The following is an 18626-nucleotide window of genomic DNA, read 5'->3' as shown; positions in this document are numbered from 1 at the left end:
AAAATCAATTTCTTGACAAAAGAACAGAAATCTGTTCTTGTATTTCAGTGCTTGCCATTTCATCAGGGCTCCTGTGATACCTCTCCAGCCTTGGCCAGGAGGGAATCCCAGAGTCTATTTCCATTCAACCTATTTCCAGAAGTGTTTGAAAATGGGGTCTAATGGCTCAGGGAAGGGGGAGTGGATGTGTTTGTTGCTGCTGCAGTTAATGGTTTTGTTGATATGCTGTTTATCCTTGGGCTGATGTGATTTCTGGGGCTTGAGCTGCTGTTTGACATCCAGGGGATAATCTCTTGCCAGAGGCTGGCTGGCTGCACGGCAGGGCAGGGCAGACTGAGCTTGATGCATCATCTGAGACAGGAGAGACGGACCCACAGGGACAGAATCTCTCATTAATTAAAGATGTGTTGTAGTTTCCCTCTTTTCTGGCTGTGTGGTGCTCAGGGATGTGTTCTCCTGTGACAAGGCTGCATTCTTCAGGTGCTCACCCTGAACTGCAAATGAGCAACAACAGAAACAAACCAACACTTTGGAGGCTGCGCCAGCCCCCAGGTTTCCCAATTTGCCCAGTCTCACATCAGGAGGTGTCTGCCTTCAGCTTCCCCACCTCTGAAAACATTTTCTCACTTTTCCTCCAACGTTTGTCATCTTTCAGTAGCTTAAATTTTTGCTGTACAGTTATTTTGGTTTTGCCTAAGTCAAGTACAGTACAAGGCTGAGGGTGCTGAAGTTTAGGATTTAAATCAGTACATTTTATTCAATAGTATTTGAGGATTTTATCTGGATGGACCCAGTTTAAGACATTATTATTGTTGATAAAGCAGGTTTCCCTTCACATCACAGGTGGGATAGGCAGCACAAACCCAGAAAAGGGCTCAGCATCAGGGGCCATTCAAAGCCTGAGGAACGAGTATAAAATGACAACATTTAATAGAAAGAAGAAATAGTGGAGAAGGAGAGAGCTGAGTGTTTGTCTGGACCATGAGGACAGAGGCTACAGACTTTTCAATTATTGATCTTGTGGTATAGAGCTGAACACTTTACAGAATACAAGCCTTTCCCAATTTTGCTCAATCAAGCTTTTATTAGCATGAAATTACACTTGTTGACAAGAACTATTTTCCATTAAACCACAGTGACAAGACAGAGTTATGGTCCTGATTTCAGCTTTTTAATCAATCAGAGTTTCTACCTGTACCTGTGCCCCGCCCGGTCTCTCCCTGTCCCTCACCGCCCCTCACGATCCCACCCGGTCCGTCAGGGCTCCACCCGGTCCCGCCCGGTCCATCTCGGTCCCTCCCGCCCCTCACGGCCCCTCCCGCCCCTCACGGCACCGCCGGTCCCTCACGGCCCCGCCCGGCCCCTCCCGGTCCCTCCCGCCCCTCACGGTCCCTCCCGCCCCTCACGGTCCCTCCCGCCCCTCACGGTCCCGCCCCGCGCTCGCCACTCCGGTCCTGCAGCGCCCCCTGGCGGCCTCGCGTGGCGCTGCAGGGGCGGGAGCGCGGCCCGGGAGGAGGCGGAAGTGGAAACGGAAGCAGCGGGAGGCGGCGGGGCCGGAAGTGGCGGGAGGTGACGTGTGCGGAGCGGAGCCGGTGCGGGATGGAGGGGCTGTACCAGCAAACCAACAAGTGAGTGAGGGGCTGAGGCGTGGGAGGGACTGTACCAGCAAACCAACAAGTGAGTGAGGGGTTGGGGGGTGTGAGAGACTGGGGGGTGTGAGAGGGTGTACCGGCAAACCAGTAAGTGCGTGAGGGGCTGTACCAGCACACCAACAAGTGCGTGGGGGACTGAGGGGTGTGTGAGGGGCTGTACCAGCAAACCAACAAATGAGTGAGGGACTGAGAGGGGTGTGAGGGCTCGGGGGGTGTGTGAGGGGCTATTCCAGCAACCCGACAAGTGAGTGAGGGTCTGAGGGATGTGTGTGAGGAATTGAGGGGTGCGTGAGGGGCTGAAGGCGGTGTGAGGAGGGCTCTGGGGGGTGTGTGAGGGATTGAGGGTGGTGTGTGGGGGGCTGTACCGGCAAACTAGCAAGTGAGCGAGGGATTGAGGGGTGTGTGAGGGGCTGTACCAGCAAACCAAGAAGTGCATGACATACTGAGGAGGATATGAGGGATTGAGGGATGTGTGAGGGCTATGCCAGCAACCGGACAGGTGTGTGAGGGACTGGGGGTTGCGTGAGGGGCTGTACCGGCAAACCAAAGGGTGTGTGAGGCACTGAGGGGTGTGTGAGGGCTGTACCGGCAAACCAGCAAGTGAGTGAGGGATTGAGGAGGGTGTGAGGGCTGTGCCAGGAAACCAACAAGTGAATGAGGGACTGAGGGATGTGTGTGAGGGATTGAGGGGCTGTGTGGCGGCTCGGGGAATGTGTGAGGGATTGAGGGGTGCAGGAGTGATCGAGAGGGGTGCAGGAGTGATCGAGAGGGGTGTGTGAGGTAATAAAAGGTGTGTGAGGGATTGAGGGGAGTGTGAGGGGCTGTACCAGCAGACCAACAAGTGCGTGAGAGATTGCGGGGTGTGTGACAGATTGAGGGGTGTGAGGGATTGAGAGAAGGATGTGGGGGAATGAGGGCTGTGTGAGGGATTGAGGGGAGTGTGAGGGCTGTCCCGTCAAACCGGCATTTGTCTAGAGGATCAAGGGCAGACCCACAAACCAAGTGTATGAAGCGCCGGGCTGGGTGTGCGGGATCCCACACCGCCACCCCACAGATCTCAGCGCCCTTTAAAAGCGTTTCCCCATTAAAAAAACCCATCCCGGTGGGGGCAGAACCGTGTGTGCCACGTCAGCCCCGCGGCTCTGCCGGCCCGGGGCACCGGGAGCGGGGATTGCCGCCCATCGCTGCCGGTTTATTTAAAGCACGCTTGTATATAAGGAGTTCTCAGCAGGGTTTGAGGGGCTGCAGCTGTTTAAACCGTCCCTGGAGGTGAGGGGGCGGTTGAGGGTAAATCCCACATTTCACATGTCGGTCTGGAGAGGGAGGAGTTGTGTGGGAATTGCAAAATAAGGCAAAAAATATCTCGTGGTTCTGTTGGTAATACTTGTGGAGTAACTCACAGGAAAGGGGCCAAAGGGCGCATTTAAGCAAATGCTCCAAATTTCTGTGGTAATTTGCATTTTGTGGGGCTCTGTTAAGGGAGGTGGGATGGTAAGAGACTTGAATTGTATTGAGGCCTCATTTCTCTGTCACTGAACAATGATACAGAGTGACCCTGTAGGGTAGAGCAGGACATCCTGCTGGAGATCTGGAAATGCAGGAATGTCACAGCAGCTGTTATGGATATGGGCACTGGTGGTGTCCTGTTCCCATTTCTGTCCTGCCTCATTTTGTGATCATTGAATGGTTCAGGTTGGAAGTGACCTTAAAGCCCATCTAGTTCCAGAATAATTTAACAACCATCAATATATTTTTTTGTTTTGTTTTCCTATGCCACTGCTTGTCCAGCCACAGTAGTTTTTTCTTATAATTACAAGCTTTTAATTTCAGTTGATGCCTGTGAATTCACACGCTGTGAGACCATGAAAATCATTCCCACTGTCATCTCCAAATCAAGCTGAACAGCTGTTTCTTGTGTTTTTCATAACCTTCCCCTTGATTTCTGTTTTTTAATAAAGTTACTTTGTAGGTGCATACGAGGTGAGAGCACAGCTTGCTTCCTGCTGAGGACCTGGGTTGGTGGTCAGGGCTGGGCTGTCTGCTCTTACACTATTGTTGCTGATTCCTGTGGTCTTCTAAAAAGGGCATTTCAGTAAAAGAAGATGAAAAGTGAGGTGCTGAGAAATAATTTTGTGTTTGTTAGCTGACTTTTCTGTTCATTTTCTCTTTGTGTCCTGACAGGCAGGTCCATGAGGTCCAGTCTTACATGGGGCGCCTGGAGACTTCAGACAAAGAGTCAGTGCACTGTAAGTGATGAGAGAGGTTGATTTAGTTTGCATTTTTAACCTTGCGTGCCTTCTCATTAAATTTACAGTTATTATTGGAACAAATTTAGCTCCTGAGCCACTGTGATCAGCTGCTGAGATACATCACCAATTCAGAAATCATTGAATTGTGTTGCTGTTTAACCTCAATAAGGTGGTTAAGAACAGAAAAGACAGGACAAGAATTTGTTTCCTCTTCCTGTTATAATCCTTTAACTGACAGAATGCTTGCTGTGGATGCTTCTTTAATGTCCTGGTAGAATGGCAGAATTTTGGTGCTGTTAGATTTTGGAGCTCATGGTCAGGGTGTCTGTGCAGCCTTCAGAATGAACAGCTCAAAACCCCCACACTGATGCTCTCATGGAGGTTTTTGAACTCCTGGAGTTCTTGGTGTGGACAGAGCTGCAGACTGAGAGCATCTCTGGGCTGGTTTGTCAGAAAGCTGAGCCTGCCCTGCTGTGCTGTCATTCCCTCAGCATCCACCACCTGGCAGCTTTCCCCTAAAGGTGCTCCGTGCAGTTTTGGGGAAAATGCTGTGATTTTGTGTGCAGGATGCTCCATCAGAGTCAGAACCTGTGATTCCACCTGCTCATCAGAACCATTGGGTCTGAAATTGCCTCAATAAATTGGACTATAACCCTGTGCTCATAAATGACTAATCATGAGATGCTCTGATATGTGTGGCAGGACTTTTTACCCCAGTGCACAACTGGCACATGAATTTTGGACCTGTGTTTGAACTCTTAATTCCTGCATGAGTAATTAGTGATGGATTCATCAGAACTTCTGAGGTGAAAGGACACTGCATGGGCTGGATGCATTTCTGCACATGTTCACTGACTTCTCTTACCTTGAGCACATCTGTGGAACATGACTGGGCTCTAGGAAGGGCTGTGATAAATTTTTCTATCAAAAAATAGCAGTTACTAATAGAATTAGTAATTATATTTATTACATATATATTTTTCTTCACCTTTTCCTCCATTTCCTCCTTTTCCTCCTTCTCCCCCTTCTCCTCCTTCTCCTTAAAATTATGATATTATACATTATATATTATAATATTATAGACCATATAATAATATATAATATAGTATAATGTAATGTGATATAATAAAATATAATAATATATAATATAATAATATATAATATAGTATAATGTAATGTAATATAGTGTAATGTAATGTAATATAGTATAATGTAATGTGATATGATATGATATAATATAATATAACATAACAACATAACATAATATAACATAACACAATATAATATAATGTGTTATATTTTTTATATAATATAATATTATATTATTGTATATATTGTTTATTATATTTATAGTAATTTATTCCAAAAAATAAAATTACCAATTCTGGTTGTAGTTTTTGTGATGTTTGCACTACTCCTTCTGCAATGCCAGACTTCTCAGACTGCTGTTCACTTGGGGTGATTTTAAAAATCCTGAAAATTAGTATAATTTGCCATTTTGTTTCTTTTACTTGAGGCCATTTCAAGATATAGGATTATGTAATTTCCATAGTTTACAGTCAGTTCACCAGTTTATGTAGTTAATAAATGAATAAATATATGTATCTATTTCTCTATAAAGTTACTAGTTTGTATTTCAGAATTTATGGAGAACAGGATTATCCATGGTTGAAGAGCAGGAATAGGGAGCAGGAAATCAAACTTTCCAACTTTGAGCACAAATAGTCCCTTCCTGCTCAGAAAAAAGTGCAGTGATGTAGTTTGGTCTGACAAACCAGAGTCTGTCAGCTCTCCTGTGTTGAATTCAGCTGCAGTAAATGATGGGGAGATGGATTAGCACAATTTCATTGATTTGTCTCAGGATGTGAGTCAGTCACTCCCTGGCTGTGTGAGATCCAAAGATGGGGTTGTTTGTGCTCTTTGCTTCTCTGGGTGCTGCTGGGAGTGATTTTCTGGGCACTCCTGGTGTGTGGAGTACTTGGCAGGTGGTTGATGATGCTTCTCTGTTCTTGTGGCAGCAAACCCTGCTGAGGGAGCAGGAAGGGGCTGCAGGGGGAATGTGTGGGCTTGAAATCCTAATTCTGATGGGGTGAGAGGCTCAGGAACAAGCAGGGGCTTTCCTAGCTGCCTTCTCAGAGGAGGAGGGAAAGGTGAGAGTGTCAAATTACTGAGCTAAAAAAGTGACATTTCATTGTACTTATAGTTTTCAGCTACCTGATTATTTTCATCCAGTAAAGATTTGAATCTATCAGTTTTTACATATTGCTTTGAATGCTTTTGAGCATTTGCCTTTATCAGATTGCAGTTGTCTAATTCAAGTCAAATCCTGTTTTTATTTCCTTGCAGTGGTAGAGAATGAGATTCAGGCAAGAATAGACAACATATTCAGCAACTTGGAACGTCTGGAAATCCTGTCCAGCAAAGAACCTCCCAACAAGAGGCAGAGTGCCAAACTGTGAGTTCACTGCTTTGCTGTGATTGTGTAGGGTAGTCTTTGTAATTATTTTAATTAAATTTACTGAAGCCCTTTGCTTTTGATTTGTGTGAAGTCTTTATACCTTGCATAACTCATCTCTGTGCTCTGCAGTAGAAAAATTGAGGCACAGAGGAAAAATCACTTTCCTGCATTTAACCCCAGCATCATGAGAATCATTAAAGCTGGAAAAGCCCTCAAAGATCATCAAGTCCAGACTGGTGATGCAGCTGAATTCTGTTCTCAGAGGAGCAGAATATGCACTCTGTCCCTTGCTTTTAATGGCATTTTGGAGGTAGAGAGTCAAATTCCTTCATTTGGTGCCATTTTCCAAGCTGTTGGTGACTGAAATAAAGAGATTTCTAAAGTGAGCAATGGTTTTGGCAGGAGGTTGCACCACAGACATCAGGACTTGCTGTTCTTAATTAATTCTGTGACTCAGTTATTAATGTTCAGTCCAAAAAGGTCCTTATAGATAGTAAGGGTGGATTTCATGTCACCTGTATCAAAGAAAGAGGCCAGTATCTGAAATAGTCATGGATTTCTTTGTAGAATCCTGGAATGGTTTGGGTTGGAAGGGGCCTTAAAGATAATTTCCAACCCCTGCCATGGGCAAGGACACCTTCCACTAGAGCATGATAGTCTGGTCATCATTAAAATTTACCAATCAAACATTAAATTTTATCAGTCATTTAATCAGGGCCAGTGGAGTTCTGGAGATTATTTGTTTCAGCCCAGTGGAGATATCTGAGGTGTTTCCTGTATTACCCACTGACTTTTGAGCACCTTTTAATAAAACCTCAAACTTCAGAACATGATGCTAATTAAGGAAACTGGAATAAAACCTCAACCATCAGAACATGATGCTAATTAAGGAAACTGGAAAGCATCATCTTTTATATGAAAGGGGAGGGTCATAAAATAGAACCTGTACAAATCCTGCCGTCTTCCCAAATCTGTGTTAAATGAGAAATGGATACAGTTCTATAACACCTGAAGAGACAATCCATGGGATAGGATGTCCAAGACAGCTCAGGAGTTCTGTTTCACATTCTGTCATTAGCCTGGAGCCTAAATAATTGATTAAAATGAATAATCACCTGTGCAGTAATCACCTGTGTAATAGAAAAATGAGACAGGGAGGATGTAGGTGTGGAATTTCAGCCTAGCATTGGATGTCCTGCATCTTGTAGAGAAGCAGAACCCACCATTCCTTGTCATTCATTGCTGTTAATTTACAGTGCTCCTTTCCTGGTACAAAAAGCACCAGAAAAGCAGAATCTTCAGAAAAGCAGATTGCCAGCTGGGGGCTATGTACAAATCACAAAACAGGGAGGAACTGCTGTGGAATGTGCTTTGAGCTGTTTGATTTTCCAGCATCAGTCTCATTACATGGTTATGACAATGGGAAGATGCCAGCAGCTCACATCAGACAAAGAACTTAATGTTACAACTTATTTTAGAAGTTCTTTGACCACACAAAGTAAAAGCACGTTGACAGTAGCTCTATCCAACCACTATAAGCACATATACCTGTGGTTAAAACAATGCCTGCTTATTTAGAATACAATACCTGTGTGTAAGCCTTAAAACACAATGAATAGAGCTCCATTATTAAGCTTAAAACTTCCTAATATGTCACTAGATAAATTTTTCTGTGAGTTTTGTGACACTGCTTTGTTTTGGGATGTATTTGCCTGATTTAGGCATTTTTAATGCCATAAATCCCATATTTGGTCAGGATTCTGTCACACCTGCAGCTCCATGGTGTGGCAGGCAGTGCAAGCTTAGGGAGTTATTCTAGACAAGCATTAATACACAGATCATTGTTCTATTTGTCCTTACTTTTCTACTTCTTACACAATTTTTCTGCTGACAAATCTCATGGCTACTGCTTAGCTCTAATCACAATTCTGCTGTATCTGAGACCTGCCTCTTGCAGCTTTCCCAAACCCCTCTGATTTTCTGTTTTTGTGCTGCTGCTCCTTTGCAGGCGAGTGGACCAGCTGAAATACGACGTGCAGCACCTGCAGACAGCCCTGAGGAACTTCCAGCACCGCCGGTACCTGCGGGAGCAGCAGGAGAGGCAGCGGGAGGAGCTGCTGGCCCGCACCTTCACCACCAACGTAAATATCCCTGCTGGGGCTCTCGGTGCTCCAGCAGCTCAAATCCAGCAGGGGGAGGCAGGGAGATTGTAAACAGCATTGTTGGGAGCTGCTGGGAGTGTGAGTAAAGGCAAAGAGGAATCAAAATATGTGGGGAGCTCTTGTGAGGAAAAGCTGGGCTCTTAAGGTAACAGGAAAAGGCTCCAGAAGCTGCTGCTCCTCTTTTATCCAGTGCAATCTACCTGCAGTTGTAAAAGGGTCAGTGAGGTAGGTACCAAAGTGTGCATTTCACTTGGATTTGTGTCAGATGTCTGCCAGATCCTGAGATCTGTGAAAAGCCTCCCTCCAGCAGGGCAGAGACAGGCAGTGTGTAAACAGGAATGCTGGAGACTGCTGGGAGCGTGGGTAAAGGCAAAGAGGAATCAAAATATGTGGGGAGCTCTTGTGAGGAAAAGCTGGGCTCTTAAGGTAAAAGAAAAGTGCTCCAGAAGCTGCTGCTCCTGTTTTATCCAGTGCAGTTCCACCTGGATTTACATAGAAATTGTAGAAAATCTGGGGTCTTAAGGTAACAGGACAAGGCTCCAGAAGCTGCTGCTCCTGTTTTATCCAGTGCAATCCACCTGCAGTTGTAAAAGGGTCAGTGAGGTAGGTACCAAAGTGTACAGGATTTGTGTCAAATGTTTGCCAGATCCTGAGATCTGTGAAAAGCCTCCCTCCAGCAGGGGGGAGGCAGGAAGTTTGTAGACAGGAATGTTGGAGGCTGCTGGGAGTGTGGGTAAAGGTGGAGAGGAATCAAAATATGTGGGGAGCTCTCTGAGCAAAAGCTGGGCTCATAAGATAACAGGGAAAGGCTCCAGAAGCTGCTCCTCCTCTTTTATCCAGTGTAGTTCCACCTGGATTTACATAGAAATTGTAGAAAAGCTGGGCTCATAAGGTAAAAGAAAAATGCTCCAGAAGCTGCTGCTCCTGTTCTATCCAGTGCAATCCACCTGCATTTGTAAAAGGGTCAGTGAGGTAGGTACCAAAGTGTGCATTTCACTTGGATTTGTGTCAGATGTCTGCCAGATCCTGAGATCTGTGAAAAGCCTCCCTCCAGCAGGGCAGAGACAGGCAGTGTGTAAACAGGAATGCTGGAGACTGCTGGGAGTGTGGGTAAAGGAGAGGAATCAAAATATGTGGGGAGCTCTCTGAGGAAAAGCTGGGCTCTTAAGGTTACAGGAAAAGGCTCCAGAAGCTGCTGCTCCTGTTTTATCCAGTGCAGTCCACCTGAAAGTTGAAAGGGTCAGTGAGGTAGGTACCAAAGTGTACATTTCACTTGGATTTGTGTCAAATGTTTGCCAGGTTCTAAAATCTGTGAAAAGCCTGGGTGTTACACACCCTGCTGGCAGCAGGTGTCAGCAAACTTCAGTGTAGCCAAACACAAATCACACAGCTGGGACAAAGCACTTTTGCCTAGAAATGAGTCAAAAGTTGGTAATAACATCAATGTGGTCCAGCTGTTATTGTTAGTTCCTCCTTTGGGAAGTCCCCCAGTGCAAATTGCTGGGGGAATTTTGCTCTCAATAATGTAGGCTTGCTTTCAGATTTCACTTTTCTGCCACTGAAAAGTTAGTCTTGGGTTTTATTGTTTGGTTTCTAAATTCTGTTTATTTGTTTTTGTTTTGGATTTTGTTTTGTTTTTTTTAATGCTATTTTTACATTTTTGTTTGATTTCCTTCTTTATTTCCCTTCTTTGTTAAAGGCATCTCATGTAACATTTTGTCAATCATTGTCAGGACAAGAGAGAAACCATGTGAGCAATACTAATTAACTGAGATTTGGGCATTTCAATGCATTTCTCAAAGCCTGCCATAAAGATAATGTCTGGTATTTTGTTGACTTTTTCAAAATTGTAAACAAGGCTTGAAGGAAACACTGCAATTTGTGGTTTTAAATATTGTGGTGTTTCTCTGCATGTAGGGACAAGTTTTCCTACAGGAAAATTTGCTGCTCAGAAACAAAAAGTTCAGAAACAACAGGCTTACAGATATAAAATATAGAGCAGATGGGTTATTTGCTCCTTCAGATATTGAAAGGTATAGTAGATGAAAAAAATTACACAATTGCTTTGTATTTCTTTTTAGCTTGCTACAAAAATGTGGCTTTAAAATGATTCTTAATAGGGAAATGATGATTTATTTATCAGTTATCAGCCTCTCTTGGTTACATTTTTCCACAGTTCCTATTCATATACTCCCCTATTCTATCAGAGATGTCACCTGAGTGTGTGAGTAAATCACTGGAATATCCAGAACAGCTTTTGGAACACAGATGTAACAGTTTGCTTAATTCAAGAGTTTGCTTAATTCAAAAGTTAAAAATTGTATTTATCTTTAAAGCCTTTCCTTGTACCTGGAGAAAATCACAAGCAGCAAAACAGAGCTTTGGTGCCATCCCATGCCTTTGTGGGGCATCACAAATCTACTTCTCTATTTTTATTGCTGCCCTTATAGTGGATAAAAAACCTTGCACAGAAATGACATCTGCTGGTTTGAAGGTTGTTAAATATCTGGAATAAGAGCCATTCACATAGAAATCCAAGTGCTTCTGCTCAGACAATTGACATGACTGTGAATTCTGCCTTTGGCTGGTTCTTATTCTGATGCCGTCCCTGCCCTCCTGTGCAGTCCAGATTAGAGTTTTACCCTGTCATTTCCATTTCAAGATTTCCAGTTCCTACATGAGTGAATGCATCTTTTCTGGAAAAAAAAACATGAAAAATACTAATTTTTAATATATTTTTTTAAATAGGGCCCTGGGTGATGAGTGAGCCAGAGCTCAGGGAACCAAGCCCATGTCTGTTTGCCTTCACTGCCAAAAATTTGTTTAGAATGTCATCTCCAAACATTTTTTCATTTTTGTTGCTCAGAAATGTGGTGTGAAATGTTCCACAAGTCTTTCACTTGCAGTGATCAATGACTAAAACCTTCTTGGTGTTTAACACCTCCTGTTCTCTCCTGCAGTACCCTTTCCTACTAAAATTATAAAAATTCTCTGCTTTTGCTCTTTTTATCCTTGAGATCTCATTACAGTTGAGCAGCTGCTCAGCTTTGCCTTTTGGCTTCCTCCCTATCTTCTCTAAATTACTTTTTTCACTCAAATATCAATGTTGTATTTAAAATCATTATTAAAAAAATAATGCAAGCACAATCCTGGCAGTCCTGTTGGGTTCTGGCTGTGTGCTTTTTGTGTTTCTGAGTGAGCAGGTAACCGAGTCCCTGCTTTCCCCACAGGACTCTGACACCACCATCCCGATCGACGAAACCTTGCAGTTTAATGAATCCCTGCAGAGTGCCCACCGAGGCATGGATGAGCTTATTGGCAGTGGCACCAACATCCTGGCTGGGCTGAGGGACCAGAGAGTCACTTTAAAGGTGGGGGCATCATTTTTTACCACAAAAACCCCACATTTTTCTGTCTTCATGCTGATCAAGCTAAGTAAAATCAATATATGTGTTGTTTCAGTACATTGCTCCGAGCTGAGGATGCTGGAAAGGCCCAAATTTCATTTAAACAACTTGAAATCTTTATATTTTACCATCCTGTTAGGAATAGCTTTAAGATCTTTTGGGGCTGGCTGGCCTTCATCTGCAGGGCAGCATCTGGAGTGCTGAATGTTTATTTTTTTGGTTGATTGTTGTTTGTTTGTTCAGGTTCTGGAGGGGCAGAAAGTGGCTGGCAGGGAGATGCTGGTTCAGATTAGCATCACTCAGAGCAGCCACAAAGCTGATGTAGAGCACCTGTGATTAAGATTAGTAATAAAGATAATGCACCTCAACAATGCCTCCTTCCCTGCTGAAAACAGCTGCATTTCTGCAGGTCTCTTCATAGCAAATATTTGCCTTTTATTTTACAGACTGTTCAAAGTGATGGTCAATTCTGAGTGAAAACCTCAAGGATACAAAAAGCTTTTTAATAAGAAGTGTTTGGGGAGAAACTGGACTTGAGAAAAATGCAGAGAAATGCCTGTTGTGTTCATCTTCTGATGGGGATAACTACTGTTCTCAGTTTTATTTTGGGATGTATTTGCCAGATTTAGGCATTTTTAATGCCGTAAATGGCAGATTTAGGTATTTTTAATGTCATGAATCCCAGGTTTGGTCAGGTCTGTCACACCTGCAGCTCCATGGTGTGACCAGTGCAAGCCTGGTCTGCAGCTGGGGAGCTGAGCTGGGTTCCAGGCTGCCTGGTGTTCTCTGAGCCCTGCACAGAACCAGCACAGCTCCAAATTGGGGCTGCAGCTCCTCCTCTGCTCCCTACTCTGGTGTGACCAAGCCCTGCACCCACAGATCTTACACAGAGCTATTAAAGCTGAGTGTGAAGCTGAGTTCTTTCCAAGATGAATTTTAGCTTCTGGTTCAGGTCACTTGTTCACTGACCTGGTGAGTATGGATTTGTTTTAAGACAAGGTTCATTACTAGAAAAACCTTGAAGAAAACTCAGTGTTCATTGCAGATGAATGGTGCTGCTGAGCAGTCTGGCCACAGGAATGGTGGGGAGAGGGAGAGGTTCTGCTGCCAGCTCATTAGGAAAAGGCTGGAAGGACTCATATTAGTGCCTGGAGAAGATTTGGGTTGTGAATGCTTTTTGGAAAGAGCACTTTCCTTGAAGTCCCTGCATCTCTGAGAGGATTGTAGACATTTGTCCACCCTGTTGAGCACTGGGCTGCTGCACACAGGGAATTGGAGTTGATTCTCCAAGCTGGGAAATCACTGATCCAAGTTAATCTCTTGTGAGGGACTGGGTGAAGCACATGGATTCTGGAGGGTTCCTGAGAAGAAGGTGCATCCCACCACAGGAGAGCTCCCTGGTGCCCTGCAGGGATGGGGAAATGCTGCTTCTTGTGGCCTCCTGGCTCTCCTCCAGCCTTTTCTCTGGGCAGGGAATTGCTGGGTGTCTGTCCCTGGCTGCTGGCACACACAGGCTGTGCTTTCAGGGCCATCACATTCCTGAGTGTTCTCCCTTGCAGGTGAGGAAATGTTTGTTCATGTTCCTTTTCCCCTTAACTCAGCTTTTCCTGCACTGACACAGATTTTGTTGCCTGAGAACATCTGGCAGAGCAGCTGGTGTAGAGACAGCTTGCAAAGAGAAATGGGTTAATGTGGAATCATGGAACATCCCATGTTGGAAGGACTTCCTAAGGATGATCCAGTCCAACTCCTGGCCCTGCAGACACGCCAACAGTCCCACCCTGTGCATCCCCGGGAGTGTTGTCCAAATGCTCCTGGAGCTCTGGTAGCCACTGCAGGAAGATTCTTTTCCTGACATCCAACTCAACCCTCCCCATGCCCAGCTCCAGCCATTCCCTGGCTCCTGTCCCTGTCCCAGAGCAGAGATTGGAGCTGCAGCCCCACTGAGCTCTGCCCTCAGCTGCTCCTCCTATGACTCCTCCAAACCTTTCCCCACCCTCATGTCCCTCCTTTGCACACTAATAGCTTTATTCTCTGTAACTTTGTGTATATTTGATATAAATAGACAGGTATGGAATGAATTTTCCTAGCTTGTCCCTTTAACTGATTCAGTTGTATAAATCCACTGTTCCATGACTGCAAGAATTGAAGAGTTTTCCCTTTCTGTTGTTTTGCTTTCATTTTGAAGTTTCATATTTGGTTTTTGTTCATCCAGCAAGGTTTGGTTTTGTTCTGAAGATGGTTAATAGGAGCTGTGGGAACTGGAGAAAACTGATTATGTGGGACTAGCAGAGACACAGCCTGACTTCAGTGAAGGGCCTGAACTGCCTGGAACACAAGGCACTGCTGATGTAGTTTGGCATTGTAAATCCGTGTTTTATGCACTGAGAAACTTCTGCATGTGGGTCTACTCTTACTCCTCCTGAAGGAGTGCATTTTTCTGAGCCACTTTTTATCTTGTCTCTGTCTAGACAGATTGTTTTGTGTCTTTAACCACATTCCTGTTCATGTGTATGAATTAATTAGTCCATACACCCAGTTGTTTTCTGTGGTGTTTGTGAGATCCCCAGGATGAGGTGAGAGATCTGACTCCAAGTTCTCAGAAGGCTGATTTATTATTTTATGATATTATATTAAAGAATGTTATACAAAAACTATATTAAAGAAAGCGAAAAGATACAGAGAGAATGCTGAACAAAAATTAATAATTAAACCTGTGACTCCTCAGAGCCTCAACACAGCTGGACCATGAGTGGTCATTGAATTAAAACAATTCACATGCTGGGTAAACAATCTCCAAATCACATTGCAAAGCAGCAAAACAGGGAGAAGCTGAAGCTTCCCAGGAGAAGAAATCCTGGCAAAGGGATTTTTCAGAAAATATCACAGTGACAGTTTCCAGGGTCCCATGCCACCTCCTGTGGAATGGTGGGGACGGTTGGCTGAGAGAAGTTCAAACCCATCTGTGATGGTGTTCACAGAGGTCCCAGGATGAGGGAAGAGATGAGAATGTTGACTCCATGTTTCAGAAGGTTTGTTTATTATTTTATGATCTACATTATATTAAAACTATACTAAAAGAATAGAAGAAAGGATTTCATCAGAAGGCTGGCTAAGAATAGAATAAAAAAGAATTATAACAAAGACTTGTGGCTCCGAGCCAGCTGACTGTGATTGGCCATTAATTAGAAACAACCACATGAGCCCAATCCCAGATGCACCTGTTGCATTCCACAGCAGCAGATAACCATTGTTTGCATTTTGTTCCTGAGTCCTCTCAGCTTCTCAGGAGGAAAAATCCTAAGGAAAGAATTTTTCATAAAACATGTCTGTGACACCCATCACTCATCCCCCATGAAGAAACACTCTTGCACTGCGGAACAAGAAGTCTCAGAGCACGAGGGTGATCGTGTCTTTGCTGTTTTGTTGTCCTCAGGGCACCCACAAGAAGATCCTGGATGTTGCCAACATGCTGGGGCTGTCCAACACGGTGATGCGGCTGATTGAGAAGCGCGCCTTCCAGGACAAGTTCCTCATGCTGGGGGGCATGGCTGTCACCTGCCTCATCATGTTCCTTGTTGTGCAGTACCTGACATGAGCTGCTGGCCTCCTGCAAGAGGACTGACTGCCTCCAGAACTGAATTTCCTCTGGGTGCTGCTTTGGATGAGCCCTTCCCGTGGACTTCAGAGTTTACAAATCCTGCTGGGACAACATCACGTGGAAGGCACGTTGGGAAATGGATGTGTCAGGAAATGGGACACTGTGCTTGAGAATGGCCCTGTGAAAATAACCCCTGGCCTTTACTGCTCTCCCCTCAAGCCTGCAGGTTAATAGGAAGCAGAAGTGAACGTTGTGCCCAGCTGTAGCAAGGCAGGAATGTCCCTTTGGGCACACAGGGATGGGAGGATGCAGAGGCACAGCCTAGGATGCAGCCAGACTTTCTGACCTGACCCCCTGCATTTTGCAGTGCAAGAATAGCACAGAGAATTTCACAGTGTTCATGGGCCTGAGTGTGCAAAAAGAGCTGGGAAGTGAAGGGCTCCCATCTGCTTGGAGGAGGAGGAGGATGTGTGGGGAAGAGTCTTAGAACACGGTTATAACCTCAGTTAATTTCACACACACTATTACCCAGCACACATCTCTCTGGTTTAGGCTGAAATGCTGCTCTGCTCCTCTGAGGGATGTGTTGGTGCCTCTCTCTGCCCTGCTGCTTCCCAGGGGGTGCTGAGTGCTCCTACTGCTCCCTCCTGCTTCCACTGGGATGCACATCAGGCCTGTGGCATCTGCCCGGGCCTCCTGCCAAATGCAGCCTCCAAAACTGAGATTGTTAATGCTGGAGCACAGAGCTTTGGGGAGCTGTGTTCATTTCCTGAGGTGCTGGTTGGGTTTGGGGCTCTGGAGCTGGAACTTCTGAGTGGATGGAGCAGGTGAGTCCCCCTGTACTCCCTGGAGGTGTGGGATTGTTCAGAGCTGGAACAGGTTCTGCACACCAGAGGAATGGTGGGATCAGCACAACAGGCCCTGGCACTGAACATCAGCTTGGTCAGGGGAGTTTCTTCAAGTCTGTGCCTTGGGATGGAGAATCCCCACCTTGGCAAGGGCATTCCTGTGCTGCCCTTTGCACCTGTGGAGTTCCTGTGAGGGACACTCAGCTGTGTCACCTCCTGGGGGTGGTGCTGGCTCACACTCATCCCTTTGGGGTCATTCCCTGTCCCAGTGAAACACTGGAGCTGTGAGATCCTGGCACTGCTTCCCCTGCAGCCTGGGGGTGTCTGGTGGAGGTGCCATTTTGGGATCATCCATTTCAATCATCCTGCAGATCCATTCTCATCCCCACGTGTGACAATTCTGGAACATTCCCTGGTGTCTGACAGTGGCACAGATGGGTCATACATAGATGGTGCTGGCAATTCCTCCCCTGTTTCCTGTCTGGAATGGTTGTGGGTCTCTTCTGGATTAATAACTAATCACAAGCTCTACATTCTGCTGACTGCACTGAGCTTTGCTTTTATTATGTGTTGCAAACTGGGAGAAAAGGTTTTAATAACAGAAAAAATGTTAGAATGAATTTTAGGGACTGTGGGCCATGGGACAGGGCCATGCTGGTGAGCAGAGCTGGAGTGACCAGTGGCCCCTGTTCATGGGCTTCTCCATGTGTTTGATACTTTCCTGCTATTTCTCCAAGTGTTTCCTGCTCTTGGAGTTCCCCATCTGTCCAGGTTTTCCAAGGAAATAAAGCAAGCATGGAGCTGGTTTTCATTTGAGCCCAAGGAATTAAGGAATTAAAAGGAAAAGAGGGAATCTGCAGTGATGGAGCATCTGCCTGGTTGTGTAACAGAAATCATAAATCCAAATTTGCATGAAATTTATTTTGGATATGAAATCTGATGGATTCAGCCCTTGAGAGGGCAGCTGAGCACTTGCAGGGGGTGCAAATCTCAGTTCTGATGAACTGATGCAGCTCCACTGGATTTTCGTGTTGGGGTTTAAGGGTCCCTGGCAAATCTCAGTTCTGATGAACTGATGCAGCTCCACTGAATTTTCCAGTGTTGGGGTTTAAGGCTGTCACTGTTTAAAGTTTCAGGGTTTGTCTTACACCAAGGTGGGATTCTGGCCAATCTCTCTCCTTTTGGGCTGTGGTAGGAGCCATAAGATACTTGGAACTGGATTTTTCTTCTGTTTCTGAGCCTAGCTTGCCATTTTAATAGATATTTTCCTGTTGATTTATTTTGCCTCTGGACTCCCCTTGTCCCTGCACAGATTTCCCTTTGGTGAGCCAAGCGTCCTTGCTACCCGTGACATCCAAAGGTGACACTTGAGGCTTGAAGGAACCACCTGGGGAACTGGATTTGGGGACATGTGACATCAGAAATGTTTGAGGTGCCTGTAAATCCAAAATGATTTCCAGGGCATCTCAGGTGATTGTGTGAAACCCAAAAACCCCATGGCAGTGGGACAGGGGTGGTTCCTTCAAGCCCCTTTGGCTGCAGTGGGAATGAGCTGGAGCCCTGCTGGGATTGTGGTCCCTGCCAAAGGAAATGAGCTGGAGCTGCAGCCCTGGAGGCTTTGCTGCTGCAGCTTGGTGGTGTTTCCTTCCTCAGCAAACACCTCACTCACTTCTGCTTCCAATCTGTGGCACGAGGTCCAGCTCTGGGGTGAGCTGGTCTCAGGAGGGGACTGTGGGAATTCACTTGCCTCTGGAATAAAACTTTTTATTTTACCAGTATTTTATACATACAGGAACGAGGGTGGGACGTGATTCATGTGATGTTCTGTGAATAAAGATTTTTTTCAACCAAAATGAAGGGATTTTTTTTTTTACCTTAACCAACATATTGGGGCCAAAATAAACAAGCAGGTTCACTGAATCTTGGTTCACTGTGGATCTGGAAGGGGGCCATGGGGGTGCTGTGGGGGGCTCCCCTTTGGGTCAGTAGGAAATGGCCCCACTGCACTGGGGCTGGAAGGAGCAGGAGCCTGTGCTGGGTGTGAAAAAGGCAATCACTTGTTTTTAAAACTTTAGAAGTTTAATAGTAATAAAATGGTTATAAAAATAGTAATACAATTAGAGTGACAATCATTTAGACAATTTGAATTAGGACAATATGAGACAATAGAAACAAAGAGTTGGGGACAGTCCAGGTACCTGTTTTTGGGCAAAATAAGCCCAAAAAAGAACCCATGCTAAAAGAGGATT

At 45.2% G+C, this 18626-nt stretch overlaps 1 protein-coding gene across 4 annotated transcripts; it reads left to right on the top strand.

The window, feature by feature from the left end:
* Positions 1-1566: 1566 nt before the first annotated feature.
* On the top strand, positions 1567-18230 carry GOSR2 (golgi SNAP receptor complex member 2). 4 transcript variants are annotated; one of them, XM_059489413.1, is made up of 6 exons: positions 1567-1628; positions 3834-3898; positions 6248-6356; positions 8368-8500; positions 11752-11892; positions 15365-18230. In XM_059489413.1, exons 1-6 carry the CDS (start codon positions 1600-1602, stop codon positions 15524-15526), a joined length of 639 nt encoding a protein of 212 aa, XP_059345396.1. In that variant the 5' UTR covers positions 1567-1599; the 3' UTR covers positions 15527-18230. The 4 variants fall into 4 exon arrangements, with proteins under 4 accessions (XP_059345396.1, XP_059345397.1, XP_059345393.1 ...); XM_059489414.1 differs by lacking the exon at positions 11752-11892; XM_059489410.1 differs by lacking the exon at positions 15365-18230 and having other exon boundaries at positions 11752-12249.
* The last annotated feature ends 396 nt before the right edge of the window (positions 18231-18626 follow it).

The sequence above is a fragment of the Ammospiza nelsoni genome, chromosome 26 (assembly GCF_027579445.1).
Source record: "Ammospiza nelsoni isolate bAmmNel1 chromosome 26, bAmmNel1.pri, whole genome shotgun sequence".
NCBI lineage: Eukaryota > Metazoa > Chordata > Aves > Passeriformes > Passerellidae > Ammospiza > Ammospiza nelsoni.
This window is presented reverse-complemented; position numbering and strand designations above follow the sequence as displayed.